The 18,754-nt window shown below is 46.4% G+C and overlaps 1 protein-coding gene across 3 annotated transcripts in view; it reads right to left on the minus strand.

Annotated features, from left to right (window-relative positions):
- The window catches only part of CRY2 (cryptochrome circadian regulator 2), a 377,643-nt gene that overhangs the window by 308,823 nt on the left and 50,066 nt on the right, over window positions 1-18,754 (minus strand). For all 3 annotated transcript variants that reach the window (XM_069221752.1, XM_069221753.1, XM_069221754.1), the window contains one exon: window positions 17,876-18,018. In XM_069221752.1, coding sequence (XP_069077853.1) covers window positions 17,876-18,018 — 143 coding nt within the window. The remainder of the gene's footprint in view (window positions 1-17,875; window positions 18,019-18,754) is intronic.

The following is an 18,754-nucleotide window of genomic DNA, read 5'->3' on the forward strand; positions in this document are numbered from 1 at the left end:
GGGCTTTGCCCTTGTTTCTCAAGACTTTGGCCCACGGACATGCTGAAATCGTAGGTTGTGCAGGACTTGGTACTTCAGTTATACACTGATGTGTGTGTAATTAGTTTTGTTGTGGATATCTTTCATGGTTGTACGCTAATTTTCTGGAGCTTTTTGGTACATAAATATTTATTCCAAATATGATTATGTCCTAGCATTTTTCAGGGGTGTTTGGGTGGTGTCACTGTGACTTGGTGCGCTGCATTGGTGAGTACATAGTTGGGGGGGGGGTCGCATATGTGTGTGACCGTAACCTTTCGTCCTCCCCCTCCCGTGTGTCGTAGGTGCAGTACTCACCGTTGTCGTCTGCGCCGGACTTCGTACTCGTGGTAGATGAGAAGGTAGACGAGAGCAGGTAGGATGTTTAATTCGGGTTCCATGCTGTCCTCCTTCCTCCTGGAGTGCGTAGTGGTGAGAGTTTTCCCGTCCGTAGTCTGTTTCCGCCGTGTTTTTATCGGCGGTGCTCCCGCCCCGGAAAAGGTGGCGGATTGGTGAGTTGGAATAGTGTGGGCGGTACATTGTCTGCCGCCTGTCTGTTGGCGGTGACCGCCGCGCTGTTTGTTTGTACCGCCGTGGCGGTCGGAGTGTTAAGGTGGCTGTCTGTGTTGGCGGTTCCCGCCAGGGTCAGAATCCCATATTTTTTACCACCAGCCTGTTGGCGGGTTGGCCGCCGCTTTAACACCGACCGCCAGGGTTAGAATCACCCCCAGTATGTCCAAAGGACTATAGAGTGTGCCTAACATTACAAGTATTTTGGAGGGCAATATTGATGACTGAGAAAGAAAAATAAATGATACTAAAGGATTTCGGAGACTTATTATGTACCAAAATATGACAGTGTAAGTGAAACGATGAATGAAATACAACATTAAATGAACGTGATACATTCTGGTTTGGAAGCTGTGAACAAAGAAAATGCTAGTTAGCAGAAACAACTGGAAACATGGGAAAAATTTGCACTCATTAAAAGCAGAATATAACAAGCATATTGATGAACCTCGTCATCTATGGCCTGTCCACGGTATGTAAAACAGAATGGAGATAAGATCTGATAATAGTACACCATATTTGTAAGATTTTGTTAGCCCTGACAAAGGATAGCTGAGAGGCCAGGTACAGCTTTAATATGATAGCTCCACAAAGTCATGCTGTTCAAAATATGTACTTGGGGTCTTCCTATTTTCAGACAACATCCAAAGTGTGGATTATAATACACAGGGTTTAGTCCGTGCAAGAATCGCAATGTCAAGCAGGAGTTAATTTGGCTTAGTTGATCCTGTGTTCAAGTATGAAGACAGGATGCATTTGCTTAGAGCTCTTAAACATCTCACCTTTTCTAACATAAATGCTACCAAAGATTTCAAAGCAAGCTAACTATACTGAGAGACTTTCCTTTGTCCTTGTTAGTCAATCAAGGTTGACAAGGAAAAGTTACATACCTGTAGACATAGTTCTGCATCGTAGGAATCTTCATTGAAGTCGTAAACCTTGAATAATTCTGTGCTGCTGTGCGGACTCCGAAATATCTTCTTCAATATAAATATTTTAGGAGTCCAGGAAAATATCTGTATAGTGTTCATCGCTGGAACTAATTTTCCATATAAAGTCAGTGTAGACTGTCAGAGATAATTTTCTTGGAGAATGCTGAAGGAGAATAGTAGACAGTATATAATAAAAAAAGGCCTTTTTGGACACCTGGAACACATTTTCATAGAAAAAGCTGCCCAATACCAGGTACAGCATAGGAGGGATAAGACAGTCTATTAGGCTAACACTGGGAAGCTTAGAAAAAAGGTCCCCAGAGAGACCTATCACAGAGTGCACTGTAGTGGCAGTTTGCCTGAGAATGTCACTTCTATTTTATGTGATGCACAGGATGCAAATACATCTTGACAGTCGGGGAGGAGGGACGGTGTTTATGACTTCAATGAAGCTTTCTAAGATGCAGAACTATGTCTACAGGCATGTAACTTTTCCTTCTGCATCGTAGGATATTCATTGATAGTCATAAACTTTGAATAGAGTAGCAAGCTAAAAAACCTAAGCTCTTTACAGCGACTGTCAAGCCGTAATTTAATTTATTTTTCATTTTTAATTATTTGAATACATTTCTAAGAGCTTCTTGACCAGATCAAGACTCAGCTTGAGAGTCAGTGTCCAGACAAAAGTGTTTTGTGAATGTGTGAAGCGACCTCCAAGCGGCTGCCTTACAGATGTCTATAATTGGAACGTATCTAATTCAATCTGTTGTTGCAGCCATTCCCCTTGTTGAGTGTGCCTTAGGTTTGCCTGGCAATTGTTTGTTTGCAATTTGGTAGCATAAAGAAATGCAAGAAACATTCCATCTAGCTATGGATTGTTTGGATGTTGCTAAATCTTGCCGTAAATGACCATAGTTAATAAATGAGTGGTTAGATTTTCTAACAGATTCGGATGTATCCAAATAGAAGTGTAGGACTCTTTTCACATCGAGAGAATGTAAACATCTTTCCGCTGGGGAGATAGAGTTAGGAAAAAAGGTAGGCAAAGTGATAGATTGGTTGATATGAAACTCTGATACCACACTCAGTAGAAGCGAGGGGTGTGTACGAAGAGCCACCCTATTGTGAAGGAAAACTGAACGGTTCTACTGAGGAGAGGGCCTGCAACTCACTAACTCTATAAGCGGAAGTAATTGCCACTAGAAATTCTATTTTCCACTGTAAGTATTGCAATGTTCCTTTATGGATGGATTCAAAGGGGGGACCCATCAGTTTTGATAATATCAAGTTAAGCTCTGAAGGAGGAGAAGGTCTTCTGACTGGTAGAAAAGTTTCTTTAGTCCTTCAAGAAAGTTATTGACTGCTGGTATTTTGAAAAAGGACTGTTGCGTTCCTGACTTGCGATACACTGTGATAGCTGCTAAATGTACTCTGATAGAGGATAATTACAGGCCTGACTTGGCGAGATGGAACAAGGAAGGGAGAATGACATTCACTTGTACTGTGAATACGACACCGCATGCAGAAAAGTGTCCACTTATACGCATAGCAGGTTCTTGTGGATTGACGTTTAACTTCTTTTAGGATGTTCATGCAAACTTCTGGGAGGTTTAGATGACCATATTGGATGACCTCAGGAACCACGCTGCCAAATTCAAAGACTGGATAATTGGATGCAGAATCTTGCCGTGGAGTCTGGTGAGGATATCCGTTCTGAGTGGCAGACCCATGTGGTGGGCTATGGATAACTGTAGATCTATGTACCACCATTGTCTCTCAGCCTTTCCGGAGCAATCAAGGTCATTGTGGTATTCGATCTCATGAGCTTCTGAATTACCCTTGTCTATCAAAAGGGCATTGCCAAGAGAATGTGGCTCTGGTGCCCTGGATGAGTAGTCTTGGCATTTTTTTGGGGCTAGTGGCAGACAGATCTACTGTTGGGAGTGCCACATTCTTCGAAGATGTAAGCGACTATTTCGTTATGGAGGACCTATTCGTGATTTTCGTCGTGGAGCTCCAGGTCTATGGAACACTGTGATGGAAAGGCCTTTTGCTAAAGCCCAATGCCACATTGTTTCAGATCGGAGAGACAATTGTCTTGATCTTGTTCCTCCTTGTTTGTTTATATAATACAATGCAGTGGTGTTGTCCGTTTAAAATATGAGGTCTGAGGATGTTAGAGATGGAAGAAAAGCCTTGAGAGCTAGGTGTACAGCTTTCAGTTCCAATAAGTTGATGCAATATGATTGTTCCTTTCGATTCCAGAGACCTTGAACAGTTAGATGATTCAGATAAGCATCTCATCCTGTCAGTGATGCGTCTGTTATGATGGATTGGGATGGTGTTACTTTGTGAAAAGTGACTCCTGCCACGAGATTCAGAAGGTTAGTCCACCAAGACAGAGAGTGACAAGCATGTTCCGTTAGGAGAATGTGATCTTCCCAGTGGCTCTTTCTTTGTGACCACTGATCCTCGAGACACATCTGGAGAGGTCTCATATACAGACGCGTGTTGGGGACTATGGCAATGCAAGATGCCATTGATCCTAAAAGAGATGCTACTTTGCAAACTGTTGTTTTTTTCTGCAGTAGGATGTGAGTGCATTTTGTTTGAATTGATAATACTCTGTCCTCCGAAGGAAACACTTTTTCCTTAAGAGTGTCTAAAGCTGCTCCTTAAAACAAGAGACGTTGTACTTGTGTGGAGATTGACTTTTATTGGAGGACCTGTAATCCCAGCTTTGTTAGTTGAGATGTTGTAGTGGCATAGTCTTTCTTTGCCTTGGTTAGCAAATCTGCTCTTATTAACCAGTCGTTGAGTTATGGATATAGGGAAATACCTCTTTTTCTTAGATGCGCCGCTACCACTGACATGCATTTGGAAAAGGTTTGAGGGGCTCCTTTCAGTTCAAAGGGGAGTACAGTGTACTGGTAGTGGTGTGTCCCTACTGCAAATCTCAGGAACTGTCTGTGAAGTTGAATAATTAGAACGTGTAAGTTTGCATCTTGTAGATCTACTGCACAAAGCCAATCATTCTTTTGGATGTGCAGAAAGATTAGGTGCAGTGATAGCATTTTGAATTTTGCTCCTTTTATAAATTTGTTGAGGATCCTGAGGTCTAGTACCAGTTGAAATTGATTGTACTGATTTTTCTTTTGGACAACAAAATTTCTGGAATAAACCCCATGGTTTCTCTGATGTAATGGGACTTCTCGTATTGTTTTTTTCACTAGCAGAATAGATGTTTCCTTTTTGAGATCGTGTAAATGACTTGTTGCAACTTTTTAAGGAGGGACAGATGGTGGAGTGGCTCTGAAGTGGAGTGTATATCCGTTGCGAATGATGTTCAAGACCCCCTTGTCCGTTGCCATTCTATTCCACTCTTCCAAGAAAAATGTCACTGCTCCCCCCACAGAAGTGGGAAACTGTGGAGGGGTGTGTATCTCTCATTGTTTTGTATTGGAAGAGGTTTTGGCTTTTGTTTGTAAAGGCCTGGGCGGCGAAGATGTGTATCTCTGATAATGTCTTTGAAAATATCTGTGATTTTTGTTAAAAAGATGTGTGACACAGCATCAACATACTTACGCAATTAAAGTTCAGCAGCACTCTTGGGCAGATACCATCCAGAGATTTGGGAAGGCATGAAAACTTTTATGAATGACCTACCAGCCTACATATAGCAAGATGATCTGGAGATGATTAATGAGGGCTTTCTAATTGCCAATTATTTAATTAGCACTGCGTTGTGGCTAGGTGTAGCAGATTTGACTGCTGTAGGTGTTAAAAAGAATTATTGGACAATGTCCATGAGACCTGGTAGTAGGGTTAAGAGAAGTCTCAGGGTTGCTCTGGGTTGTAGGGTCTCTAGGATGACAGAGACAGTTGGTTGAGGAGTGTCTACAGGAATGTTAAGCTTGGAAGCATCTCTCACCAGAGCATCTTGGAACGTGAAAATATCATCCACTAGTGAACTCCTAGAAGGTGAATGAGCCAAAGATGTTGGAGTGTAAGATGAAGTGTAAGTCTTTGTAGGAGGCTGGCTCAGTTTATGGTGCACACCCATGGTGTGGCACCCTTAACTGAGTCAAGGCAACCCTTATTGATAGTGAATAGGGATAGTGAATAGGTGTCCAGATAGCAAAAGCTCTCAGAGGTAGCTGAGGTGAGCAGCTGACGTTTATACAGGAGGAATGTAAAGCACTTGCAATACCACAGTAGCCCGACAGTAACTCACTCACAAGAAAGAACCACACAAGTGTTGCAAAAGGATACTTTATTACAGCACTACTACTAAACTAGCATTGGTATAACTTCCTTTGGAGATATATGCACACAATATGTACACAAAATACCCATCAGAAATAGCATAAAAATACACAGGGCCCTATAAATATACTAAAGAAAAGTGAAATGTGAAATAGTGACCCCAACCAGGGTAAGTGTGATAGTTAGATAGGGGCTGTGGGCAGATAGAAACACCAGAGTTAAGTATAGTAAGTGTCCCCAGCAACCAGGTGCAAGGTAGTTACCCACCCAGTTGTCCCATAGCCTAACACAGCGAGCAGTGGTTTCAAGTTGTGGAATTCAGGACCCTTCCCAGTGAACCCTGAGGAAACCAACAGACAAGAGGATGGTTGACAGTGCCCCTACCCCAGGGTAACCAGAAAACAGGAGTACCTATGTCACGGACCCAGATGCAGAGGGGAGAAGGGAGTCTCTCTGAAGTCAGTGGATGCCTTGAATTGTCCAGCTGCTGTCACGACCTGTGGACCAGGCCAGTGGAACCCAGGAACGGATTTTGGACGTGGAGGACCTGCAAAAGAAGGGGACAGAGTCCAGCACCCTTGGAGGTGCCCAGGTGGTGCAAGTGGCTATGCCTGAAGGTGAAGTTGCTGCAAGTCGGGGGGAAGACGTCGTCTAGCTGCGGGGTCCAGGAGCTGCAGAAGATCCAGGAGTCACCTAAGAGCTGTCTCTGGATGGTCGCCAGATTGCAGTAGGTTCAGTGACCAGCCAGGTCACCAACAAGCACTGGCAAATGCAAACAGGAGCTGAAGAAGATTTTGCAAAGTTTTGAAGACCAGAAAGGTCCAAGAGACTCTACCTCAGAGAGGGAGTCAGGGCTGGCCCACACTCAGGAAGGCCAGGAGAGGTCCCCCTACGAGTGACCCACAGGCGCTGGACAGAGGGAATCACAAGGAGGCCTTGCCAGCCCATCAAGACAGGGGACCTGCGTTGCAGGAGTTGCAGGACAGGGGCTGATCTTCAGTTTGCAGAGTGCTGGAGGCCGGGGCTTCTTGGAGCCTGAAGATCTCCAGTAAGAAGAGTCAACAAGCCTTGGCAACAGTCACGAGTGCACAGAGATTCCAGTCCAGTGACAGGAGCAGGGGCCCACAGTCTCCTGAGTGGATTAAAAGATAACCAGGACCCAGAGGAAGCCACAGACTCACCACCTGTGTGGCAGGATCTTCAAATGTCTGTGGACAGCAGACCCACTAGCCAGTCGACGATGTCTTGAGGTGCCTGCAGTTGCAGGGGAGTGACTCCTTCAGTCCAAGGGAAATTTATTTGTGCTTCCTGGTGCAAATCAAGTCCTTGTGACCCTGGAGTATGCACAACCTTGGATGTTGCAGAATTCTTGCCGGTTCCAGGGAAACAATGTTGCAGTGGGAGCCTTCCCACCAGAGGCAGACATGCTTCAGTTCCAAAGCAGACCAGCAGCGGTTCCAGAGGCCAGGAGCAGAAGAACGAGTTACTTACCTTCGGTAACGACTTTTCTGGTGGATACATTAGCTACCTGTGGATTCCTCACCTCATGAATACTCCCATGGCGCCAGCATTCGACGGAAATCTTCTTACTAGTCTCTGCACGTCGACGAGGACGTCACTGTCTCGCACGCGACGCCGTCTGACGTCATACAGGCAATAAGAGGTCCTCGACGACGTGCAGACGTCAGTACCAATCATTTTTTACGTGCATGAGAACAACCAGGCAATGCAATGAAAGAGCAAGGCAACATCCATTATATTGTAAAATACACCACATTGTATGAATAACTGTAAATCTTTTTATGTACATATATATATATATATATATATATAAAACTCTCTCTTTTAAAATATATACACACACCAAGTATATACATAAAGATATATACACATATACACATATATATATACAAATATATTATATATATACATCTATTGCACCCTCAAGAACCAAGAGGAGCGCACTCAAGGATTACTTGGCAAGACCATAAAGGCAACGGGGAGGCGGGTGGGACCGTGAGGAATCCACAGGTAGCTAATGTATCCACCAGAAAAGTCGTTACCGAAGGTAAGTAACTCGTTCTTCTGATGGATACAACTACCTGTGGATTCCTCACCTCATGAATAGAGTCCCAAAGCAGTACCACGCCCGGCGGTGGGTGCCTAAATGGTCAAACCAAGAAATCCTGCAGCACTGACCGTGCAAAATGGCCGTCCCTTCTAACCTCAGAATCTAAACAGTAATGTTTTGCAAAAGTGTGAAGGGACGACCAAGTTGCGGCCTTGCAGATGTCGACCACAGGAACACCTCTGGCTAAGGCCGAAGTGGCCGACTTAGCTCTGGTGGAATGAGCTCTAATGCCCTCAGGAGGATCCTTCTTTGCCAAAGAGTAACATATTTTAATGCAAAGAACAACCCACCTGGATAGTGTTCTCTTGTGGACTGCCTTTCCTCTCCTCTTGCCCACGTATCCAATAAACAGCTGATCCTCCAGCCTGAAATCCCTTGTTCTATCGATAAAGAAGCTCAACGCTCTCTTTGGGTCCAGACGGTGCAGTCTTTCTTCCTCTTTGGAAGGATGAGGCGGAGGATAGAACGTGGACAAAGTAATTGCCTGAGCCAAATGGAAGGGTGAAACAACCTTCGGGAGGAAAGCAGCCTTGGTCCTCAACACCACCTTATCCCCATAAAAAGTTGTATAAGGGGGTTTTACTGATAAGGCCTGCAACTCACTCACTCTCCTTGCTGATGTTATAGCTATCAGGAAGACTGTTTTTAAAACCAAATACCTCAAGGGGCAAGAATGCATAGGTTCAAAAGGGGACCCCATAAGGAAAGTCAGGACTAAGGACAAATCCCATTGCGGCATAACGAATGGCTTTGGAGGATATTGATTTAGAAGACCTTTCAAGAATCTGATAACAATAGGGGATTTAAATAAAGATGGTTGGTCTGGAAGACATATGAAGGCTGACAAGGCCGATAAATAACCTTTAATGGTAGCCACTGCACAACCTTTTTGCGCCAGAGATAGAGCAAAAGACAAAATGTCCGATAGATGAGCATGTAAGGGATCAATCTGCCTCTCTCCACACCACGCAAAAAATTTAGACCACCTATTAGCGTAGATAGATTTAGTGGAGTGTCGCCTGGCCGCTAATATAACATCCACTACCTCAGGCGGGAGAGAGACGGAACTCAGGTTGCCCCGTTCAATCTCCAGGCATGTAGGTGCAGACTCTGGAGGTTGGGGTGTAGAACCTGCCCCTGCGACTGTGAGAGGAGGTCTGCCCTGAAAGGGAGACGGAGCGGCGGGCACGTTGAGAGTTGGAGAAGGTCGGAGTACCACACCCTCCTTGGCCAATCCGGAGCTATTAAGATTACTAGAGCCCGGTCTTGGCGAATCTTCCTCAATACTCGAGGAATCAAGGGTATGGGAGGAAACGCGTAAAGCAACTGGCCGCACCAGGTCATTTGAAACGCGTCCCCCAACGCTTCCTGCATCGGATACTGAAGGCTGCAGAACAACGGACAATGCGCGTTCTCTCGAGTGGCGAACAGATCTACCCGAGGAAACCCCCACTTCTGGAAGATTAAACGGACTTGATCTGGATGGAGACGCCACTCGTGGTCTGCCGAGAAGTGGCGACTGAGACTGTCCGCACGCACGTTCAAAACTCCGGCCAGATGGTTTGCTATTAAGCAAATCCGATGGTCCTTTGCCCAGGACCATAGTCGAAGAGCTTCTCTGCAGAGAAGGTACGACCCCACTCCTCCCTGCTTGTTTATGTACCACATCGTGGTAGTATTGTCCGTTAGGACCTGTACCGACTGACCACGAAGGGAAGGGAGGAAGGCCTTGAGAGCCAGACGTACAGCCCGTAACTCTAACAGATTGATGTGAAAAATCTGTTCCTCTGGAGACCAAAGACCTTTGATCTCCAGATCCCCCAGATGAGCTCCCCACCCTAGAGTGGAAGCATCCGTTATGACTGTTGTCACTGGTGGCGACTGCTGGAACGGCTTTCCTTGTGAAAGATTGTTGCTTGCAATCCACCACTTCAAATCCACAGCAGCATCTCTGGAGATCTTGACAGTACCCTCTAGATCCCCTCTGTGTTGAGACCACTGCCTTCGGAGGCACCACTGAAGAGCCCTCATGTGCCAGCGAGCATGCGTGACCAACAGAATGCAGGAGGCAAAAAGACCGAGCAGACGAAGGACCTTGAGGACTGGAACTACCGCTCCATTTCGAAACATTGGAACCAAATCCTGAATATCTTGAATCCGCTGAGGCGGAGGAAAGGCCCGACCCAATGTTGTATCCAGTACTGCCCCTATGAACAGGAGGCGCTGAGAGGGCTCTAGGTGAGATTTGGGCTCGTTCACCGAAAAGCCCAGGTCGAACAACAACTGGGTTGTTGACTGCAGATGACGCAACACAAGCTCCGGGGACTTGGCTTTGATTAACCAATCGTCCAAGTAAGGGAATACTGCTATCCCCTTCCTTCTGAGCTCTGCCGCAACCACCGACATCACCTTCGTGAAGACTCGAGGTGCTGAAGTAAGACCAAACGGAAGGACCGCAAACTGGTAGTGTTGCGATCCCACCACAAACCGGAGATACTTCCTGTGTGACTTGAGTATCGGGATATGAAAGTAAGCATCCTGCAAGTCGACAGACACCATCCAGTCTTCCATGTTCAACGCCAAAAGCACCTGTGCTAGGGTCAGCATCTTGAACTTTTCCTGCTTGAGGAACCAATTCAAGATCCTCAGGTCCAGAATTGGTCTCAAACGACCATCCTTCTTGGGAATCAGGAAATACCTTGAGTAAACTCCTTGACCCCTTTCCTGCTCCGGGACCAACTCCACCGCGCCCTTTAAAAGGAGGACTTCTACCTCCTGTTCTAGCAACAGGAGGTGTTCTTGTGAACAATACGAAGGACGGGGCGGGATGAGGGGCGGAAACTCCCGAAAGGGAAGGGTGTAGCCTTTTCCCACAACACTGAGAACCCAAGTGTCCGACGTAACAGTCTCCCATTTGGTGAGAAAATGCTGTAATCTTCCCCCTACAGGAGAGGAGTGAGTGGGAAATGGTGGAAGCCTAAGGCTGCTTCCCCTGCTGCACCCCGCCAGAGGATGAGGAAGAGGCAGAGTGCTGCTGAGAAGCTCCCCTGGTGCGGACCCTACCCCTCCCCCTAAAAGATCTATAGGGATGGGAAGAGGCAGGTTGCTGATATCTTCCCCGAAAGGAAGAGGAGGAAGAGCCACGCCCAAATTCACGAAACCTCCTGAAGAATCTGGAAGAGGCCGTGGAAGAAGGAGCTTGGAGTCCCAGCGACTTAGCCGTGGCCCTGCTCTCCTTAAACCGTTCCAAGGCCGAATCAGCCTTAGCCCCAAACAGTTTGTCCCCATCAAACAGGAGATCCAACAATGTGGACTGTACATCTGCCGAAAAGCCCGAGTTACGGAGCCAGGCCTGTCTCCTTTCCACCACAGTTGTGCCCATTGCTCTGGCTACCGAGTCGGTGGTATCCAGTCCCGTCTGGATAATTTGGGTCGCAGCAGCCTGAGCATCAGAGACAAGATCCAAAAGACCCTGGGGAAGCTCTGTAAACGAAGAGGAGATGTCATCCATCAGAGCATGAATATACCTCCCCAGGATACAGGTTGCATTGGTGGCTTTTAAAGCCAGACTGCAGGACGAAAAAATCTTCTTCGACTGCGCCTCCAGCTTTTTTGAATCTCTGTCCCCCGGCACCGTCGGAAAAGAACCAGGCGCTGACTTGGACGAACAGGAGGCCTGCACAACCAAGCTCTCCGGCGTAGGGTGCCTAGATAGGAAACCAGGATCAGTTGGAGCCGTCCGATACCTCCTGGCCACGGCTCTGTGAACTGCTGGGGAAGATGCCGGCTTCTTCCACACCTCTAAAACCGGATCCAGCAGAGCGTCATTAAAAGGTAATAGAGGCTCCGCCGCGGCTGAGGCCGGATGCAACACCTCTGTCAAAAGGTTTTGTTTCGCCTCCACCACCGGCAAAGGCAGGTCCAAAAAACTAGCTGCCTTCCGTACCACTGTATGAAAGGAAGCAGCTTCCTCGGTATATTCCCCCGGGGATGAAAGGTCCCACTCAGGGGAAGTGTCCAGCCCACTGGCCGACTCCAGTCCACGCAGCCCATCACCCGAGTCCTCTAGCTCTCCTTCCTCTAGGGCTCGTTGGTACTCCTGCTCCTCTAGTACCCGGAGAGCACGCCTCCTTGAATGCAGTCGTTGCTCAATCCGCGGAGTCGACAATACCTCCGCCGAAGTCGGAGATCGGAGCCGATCTTCCGAAGCCACCGACGCCGCATCCGGCGCCACAGGCAACTTCGGCGCCGACTGAAGAGCAGATGAAACGGATGGACCCACCGGAGTCACAGGCCGAAATCTCGACGTCGACGGGATGGAAATCCCTGGGGCCAATCCCTCCGAAGCCATCGGAGCGGCCACCGGCGCCGACACTGGCGCCGAGCCCACGTTCCCAAACGGGAGAAAGGGCATAAAGGGTGCCGGCCGAAGAGGCGCAGGATCACCCAAAGAAAAGGCCAAAGGCCCAGCCGGAGCACCCCCTGGAGCCATCTGTTGGAAGATGGCATACATCGCATTCAAGAATGCGGAACTATCGGCTCCAGGGGTGGGAAAAGCCGGATACTGGGGTGCCTGACTCGGAGGCGACCCCGACGCCGGCCTCGGCGTCTGCGCCGGAGAAAACACTTGAGGCTCCAATACCTCAATCACCGACGCCTGTCCAGGCGAAGTTGGAGACGCCGGAGAGAGCAACGGCGTCGAAGGATGCGGCGTCACCGTGGGGCTGACCTCCCATGTCCTCCGGCGCCGATCCGGAGACCTGGAACGAGCCTCCCTTGAATGACGCCGAGATTCTCTACGGCGCCGGGAGTCTCGATGACGCCGATGTCTTGGAGAAGACTTTTTCTTGTGATGCTTCTCCTTTGACTTGGCCATAAACAGCTTCGCCTCGCGTTCTTTAAGGGCCTTCGGATTCATGTGCTGACACGAATCACAAGTCGAGACGTCGTGGTCGGAGCTCAAACACCAAAGGCAATCGGAATGAGGATCCGTCACCGACATCTTGCCTCCACACTCACGACAAGGCTTAAATCCAGACTTTCTCTGCGACATTATTTCCACAGAGAAAGAGTACGCAGCAAGATATACACTGTAACCGCAAGAGTAACAGTTGCTCCCTCGAAGATAACCGTTTCGAATGCACGGAAAAAAGGGAACTGACGTCTGCACGTCGTCGAGGACCTCTTATTGCCTGTATGACGTCAGACGGCGTCGCGTGCGAGACAGTGACGTCCTCGTCGACGTGCAGAGACTAGTAAGAAGATTTCCGTCGAATGCTGGCGCCATGGGAGTATTCATGAGGTGAGGAATCCACAGGTAGTTGTATCCATCAGAAGATGTCTTGCAGAAGGTTCCTTGGAGAGTCTTGCTCAAAGAATCTGAGGACCCACCCGTGGGGGAGCCCTTAAGTAACCGTAAAACAGGGTTGGTCACTCTCTGCAGTGATCCACCTATCAGAGGGGGTCAGGGACATCATCTACCTGGCCTAACCAGTCAGATGCTTCCAAGGGCCTCCGCACATATTATTTCCAAGATGGCAGAATCAAGTGGCCATCTGGCAGAGCTCTATGCGTCTCCCTAGGGGAGGAGATGGACAGGGGGATGGTCACTCCCCTGTCCTTTGTGTAGATTCGCACCCAAGCGTTAACCAGGGGTTCCTGAACTGGTGCATACCGGATTATGCAAACAGGGCATTGAATGTGCCCTTCAAAGCAGTCTGGTGGTGCTCAGAGGCCACCACATCCCAGACATTTCACACCTAATACAAAGGGAGATGTGGTCACAGCTCTCTCTTGCAGGAAATCCTTTTTTTCTGCTTCTCTGGTCTGAGCCTGGCTCACCAGCAAGGGGACAGAACAGTGTCTGGGGTCTGCAGCCTAGTGGGCTGGCAGCTAGACTCCATAAGGCTGCACCGGAAGAACTTGAGGATCCTCTAAGGGACCCCCAGAGTACATGATATAATGCAACTAACACTGGGATCGGTGCAGTTGCATGATTCCAACATGTTTGATACCAAACACCCCTAGGTTCGGAGAAGCCATTATGTAGTTGGACCGCTTGTGTTGACCAACATCCAGTACATACTGTAAGATAGCTTCCCGCACTTACAGAGCCCAGGAACGGGCCTGGGGTCTGTAGGGGCACCCTGGTCATGCAGGGGTACCCTCACACTTAGAGACATGAACCCTGCCCTGGGCTGGTGGGCCTACCAGAGGGGTGACTTATAATGTCTCAGTTCAGTGGACAGATTCGGTGGTCCAAGGGTGCATACACCATTTCATGCAGGCTGCAATGGCAGGCCTGAGGTCAAAGTTTGCATGGCTCCCATGGTGGCATAATACATGTTGCAGCCAATGCAGAACCACTGGTGTACCAATGCCCTGGGTACCTAGGTGCCATATAAAAGGGACTTACATGGGTGTACCAGTATGCCAATTATGGGTGTAAGAAATTACCAGCAACTAAATTCAGGGGAGAGAGAGCACAGGCACTGTGGTCCTAGTTAGCAGGATCGCAGTGAACTACAGTCCAAACACACTGCCATCAGGCAAAAACTTAGAGTATCTATGCCAGAAAGATGCCATTTTCCTACAATTGTGCCTGGAGAGATAGATCTTGAACTCGTGGAGGGAGTCAAGGATTTTCTGAGTAAATTCCTATTCGGGGATGGAACTTTCCACTTGCAAATAGGTGACACTGATGTTGCTCTAGAGAGTTGCCTCACTGGTGATAACTGTAAAGGTTGCAAACATACTTGCACGGGTCAGTTGAGAGAATTTTGGGTTGGACTGGTGGAAGACCTGTTATTTGAGGAGGAGTTTCTGACCGCTGAGATGATCCTGACCAATGAGAAGAAGAAGGAGAAATCACTGTGTGAGTGACTCTCAACATTGAGAGTGGAGTCACCAACGTCGTAGCTGTCCTTTTAATTATAGCTGGAGTCCTGGGAGAGAATGTTTTCGCTTCGACGTTGAGTGTGACTTGGTCTTAGACACTGACGTTGATGGGAGGGATGTTGACCATGCACGGTCAAAACTTGACTCTGAGTGTTGTGAGTATGACGTCGATCAATGGGAACTTGAAGTCGAGGAGTGAGATCCCGATGGTGGTGTTGCCGGCTTACTCAGCATTGAGGTAAGTCCTGTGGCTGATCTTGACGTTGATCGGTGATGGTGAAAATGTGCTGTCAACGTGGAGCCTTCCTTTGAAGGTGAACAGGTAGGCGCCAAACCTCTTGACGGTGGCGTCAAAGCTTTTGATGTCAATGGCCATGATGATGGTGCCGGTGCCGAGAGGTGGATTTTTCAGGTTTAGATCTCCTTTTGAGGAAGTCAGTACCTGTTTTTCAGTATTTTTCTGGAGATTGGTATGAAGCAGACCTCTCCATTCTCTTCCTTTTCTTCATTTCCTGGTCTACTTTCATCCTTTCATCCAGCCACACGGCCTGATGTCTTCCCTGTCTTTTAGAGTTCTTTTTTGACATTTTGCTGCAAATATCACAGCCCTTGGAAATACGATTAGGAGATAAACAAACCACATTGACCTTGTGGGCATCAGAAGAGGCTTTCTTTCTGCAACAGGAAGGGCATTTTGTGAGAAGGGCAGGCATTCTGAGATAAATCCTCTGCAGAATTCCTGAAAAATCAGCAATACTTGAAAAAGGAAGTCTTCAAATGTCATGTAAAAAGGCTTTTGAAAGTTCTGAAAAGGATTTTAATCAAAATACTGGTGAAGTAAAATACCAGAGGTGTTCTGAGTTCCTGACTGAAGGAGCCGGAAAAAAGAACCAACGCTCTCAGGCAAACTGTTACTACAGTGCACTCTGGGATACAGGGTCTCTCTGGGGTCCTTAAAGGTACAGGTTCCTTTCTTTCTAATCTTCCCGGTGTTAGCCTATCAGGCTATCTTTTCCTTCCTATGCTGAATCCGGAGTTGAGCAGCCTTTTCTATGACAATGTGTGCAAAAAGGCCTTTTTTTAGTATATACAGTCTGCTATTCTCCTCCAGCATTCTCCAGGAAAATTCATCTCTGTCATTCTACACTGACTTTTCATGGAAAATGACTTCGGGTGCTGAACACTATGAAGATTTTTTTCTGGAATCTTAAAATATTTATATTGAAGAAGGTGTTCCGGGGTCTGCGTAGGAACCACACACTTTTTCAAGATTTATGACTATCAGTGAAGATCCTACGATGCAGAACATTTTTTTACAGAACACAGCACCTTGAAATATATGAGCAAATATATATTGTCATTTAGGACAGAAGTTTCCTCTAGGGAGTTTGGAATAATTAACTGGTTACTGAAACAAGAAGAAAAGACAAACGTCTGCTTCATGTGAAGAAAGAGCCACAAAACTGAAGCTTGGAGAAAACCACAATGGATACACCAAAGTCCACACATTGGGTCAACGAGAACAATTTCCAACTTATTCCTTATAAAAGACTACTGCTCTGCATGTGACCCAGCTGTTAGTTCCTCTGCCGTGCATTGATATTGTTTGTAAACCAAAAATAAGGAGTCTCCAGCATTACTGCACAGGATTGTAAATAACTTTATCTGTATTGTCTGCACTCATGCTATTCTGTGAATTAAGTTTAAATATCATCTATGATGTTGTAACAGTGCTGCTTTTCCACGACTTATTGCTGGTATCAATTAAAATGAGTTTTGTGCAGATGTTTTCTGTTGTTTTCACATAGTAACCATTTGACTTCATTAAAAATAACAGGTTGGATTTGGTGTTGCTACCAGAGCACATCTGTCCAAGGTGCGGAGTTACAGAGTATGTATGAGTTTTCTAAATTGTTACAGTTTATCTACAGAGGCTGTACAAAGTGCAAGGTCAAATGTCAAGGTCACACAGAGCACAAGTTCACTAGATTGTACAGCGCATCACGGTTATAAAGTGTATGCAAGTTCACTAGATTGTTACAGCGCGTCACAGTTATAAAGTGTGTACAAGTTCAGTAGATTGTTACAGCTCATCAGGATTATAAAGTGTATGCAAGTTCACTAGATTGTTACAGCTCATTGGGTTATAAAGTGTATGCAAGTTCACTACATTGTTACAGCTCATCAGGGTTATAAAGTGTATGCAAGTTCACTAGATTGTTACAGCTCATCAGGGTTATAAAGTGTATGCAAGTTCACTAGATTGTTACAGCTCATCAGGGTTATAAAGCGTATGCAAGTTCACTAGATTGTTACAGCTCATCGGGGTTATAAAGTGTATGCAAGTTCACTAGATTGTTACAGCTCATCAGGGTTATAAAGTGTATGCAAGTTCACTAGATTGTTACAGCTCATCAGGGTTATAAAGTGTACTGTATGCAAGTTCACTAGATTGTTACAGCTCATCAGCGTTATAAAGTGTATGCAAGTTCACTAGATTGTTACAGCTCATCGGGTTATAAAGTGTATGCAAGTTCACTAGATTGTTACAGCTCATCAGGGTTATAAAGTGTATGCAAGTTCACTAGATTGTTACAGCTCATCAGGGTTATAAAGTGTATGCAAGTTCACCAGATTGTTACAGCTCATCGGGTTATAAAGTGTATGCAAGTTCACTAGATTGTTACAGCTCATCAGGGTTATAAAGTGTATGCAAGTTCACTAGATTGTTACAGCTCATCAGGGTTATAAAGTGTATGCAAGTTCACTAGATTGTTACAGCTCATCAGGGTTATAAAGTGTATGCAAGTTCACTAGATTGTTACAGCTCATCGGGTTATAAAGTGTATGCAAGTTCACTAGATTGTTACAGCTCATCAGGGTTATAAAGTGTATGCAAGTTCACTAGATTGTTACAGCTCATCAGAGTTATAAAGTATATGCAAATTCCCTAGATTGTTACAGCTCATCGGGTTATAAAGTGTATGCAAGTTCACTAGACTACTTTCGCTCAAGTGTCAGGGTTGCAGAGTGTGCCAGTTGATTGACTGCTTCAGCTCACCTGTCCAGATCGTAGAGTGTGTGCGAGTTCTCGATGATTACTTCCACTCCAGATTTCTTTGCTAGCTTCATGATGGCTGCATCTCTTTCTTTTCCAAAAGGCTCAGAGTCATACTCAAAGGTGAGCCTAGTTACGCCCCATTCCTATGAAAGTAAAACATCCTTTCATAAACAGTGTCATGTAGCAGTACGCACACCCCTGCACTTCCCTTCAGTGATCTGGTACTCTTGCAAAACACTCTACGTTACTAACGTTAAAGTCAAATATCAGCTCCTCTAGGATCACATGCTGTAATTTCGAGGTGTCTAGTGCTTCTGGTTTTCGGTTCAACACGATTAAAACCAGATAAAACTAATAGAATGAAAAATCCACCCTTTGCAGTAGAAACCTAAAGGCACTGTTTTTTGCTCCATTTATAATTAATTGGTGCCCTCTGCTGCCAAAGCACTGCAGCCTTTGTGGTTTGAATGCAACTGTCATTGCTGCAGCTGCCCCTGGCCCACAGCAGGCTGAGGTACAAACAGACTAAGGACCTGATTTAGTTTCGTATTACAATCCCATTATATTCCATGGAGACCATAATACAGCGGACAGGATATCCGCCATGTTTGTGACGGAGTATTACATCCTCCGAGAACTAAATCAGGTCCTAAGCTTTTTTCACTATACATTCAAGAAGCATTCTTTTTAAAATACAAGAAGAACAAATAGCTGTGATGGATGGCCTAATAAAGACATGGTAATGTGCCACATATCAATTATAGGTGTCCTCAGTAATCTGATGCAGCAAGACTGTAACAACAAAGGAAAACTATGTCGACTGCTGCTTAATTTAAGCTGCTGGCTGCAGGTAGGACCCACTGGCACTCATTTCTGGGG

This window comes from Pleurodeles waltl, chromosome 3_1 (assembly GCF_031143425.1).
Source record: "Pleurodeles waltl isolate 20211129_DDA chromosome 3_1, aPleWal1.hap1.20221129, whole genome shotgun sequence".
NCBI lineage: Eukaryota > Metazoa > Chordata > Amphibia > Caudata > Salamandridae > Pleurodeles > Pleurodeles waltl.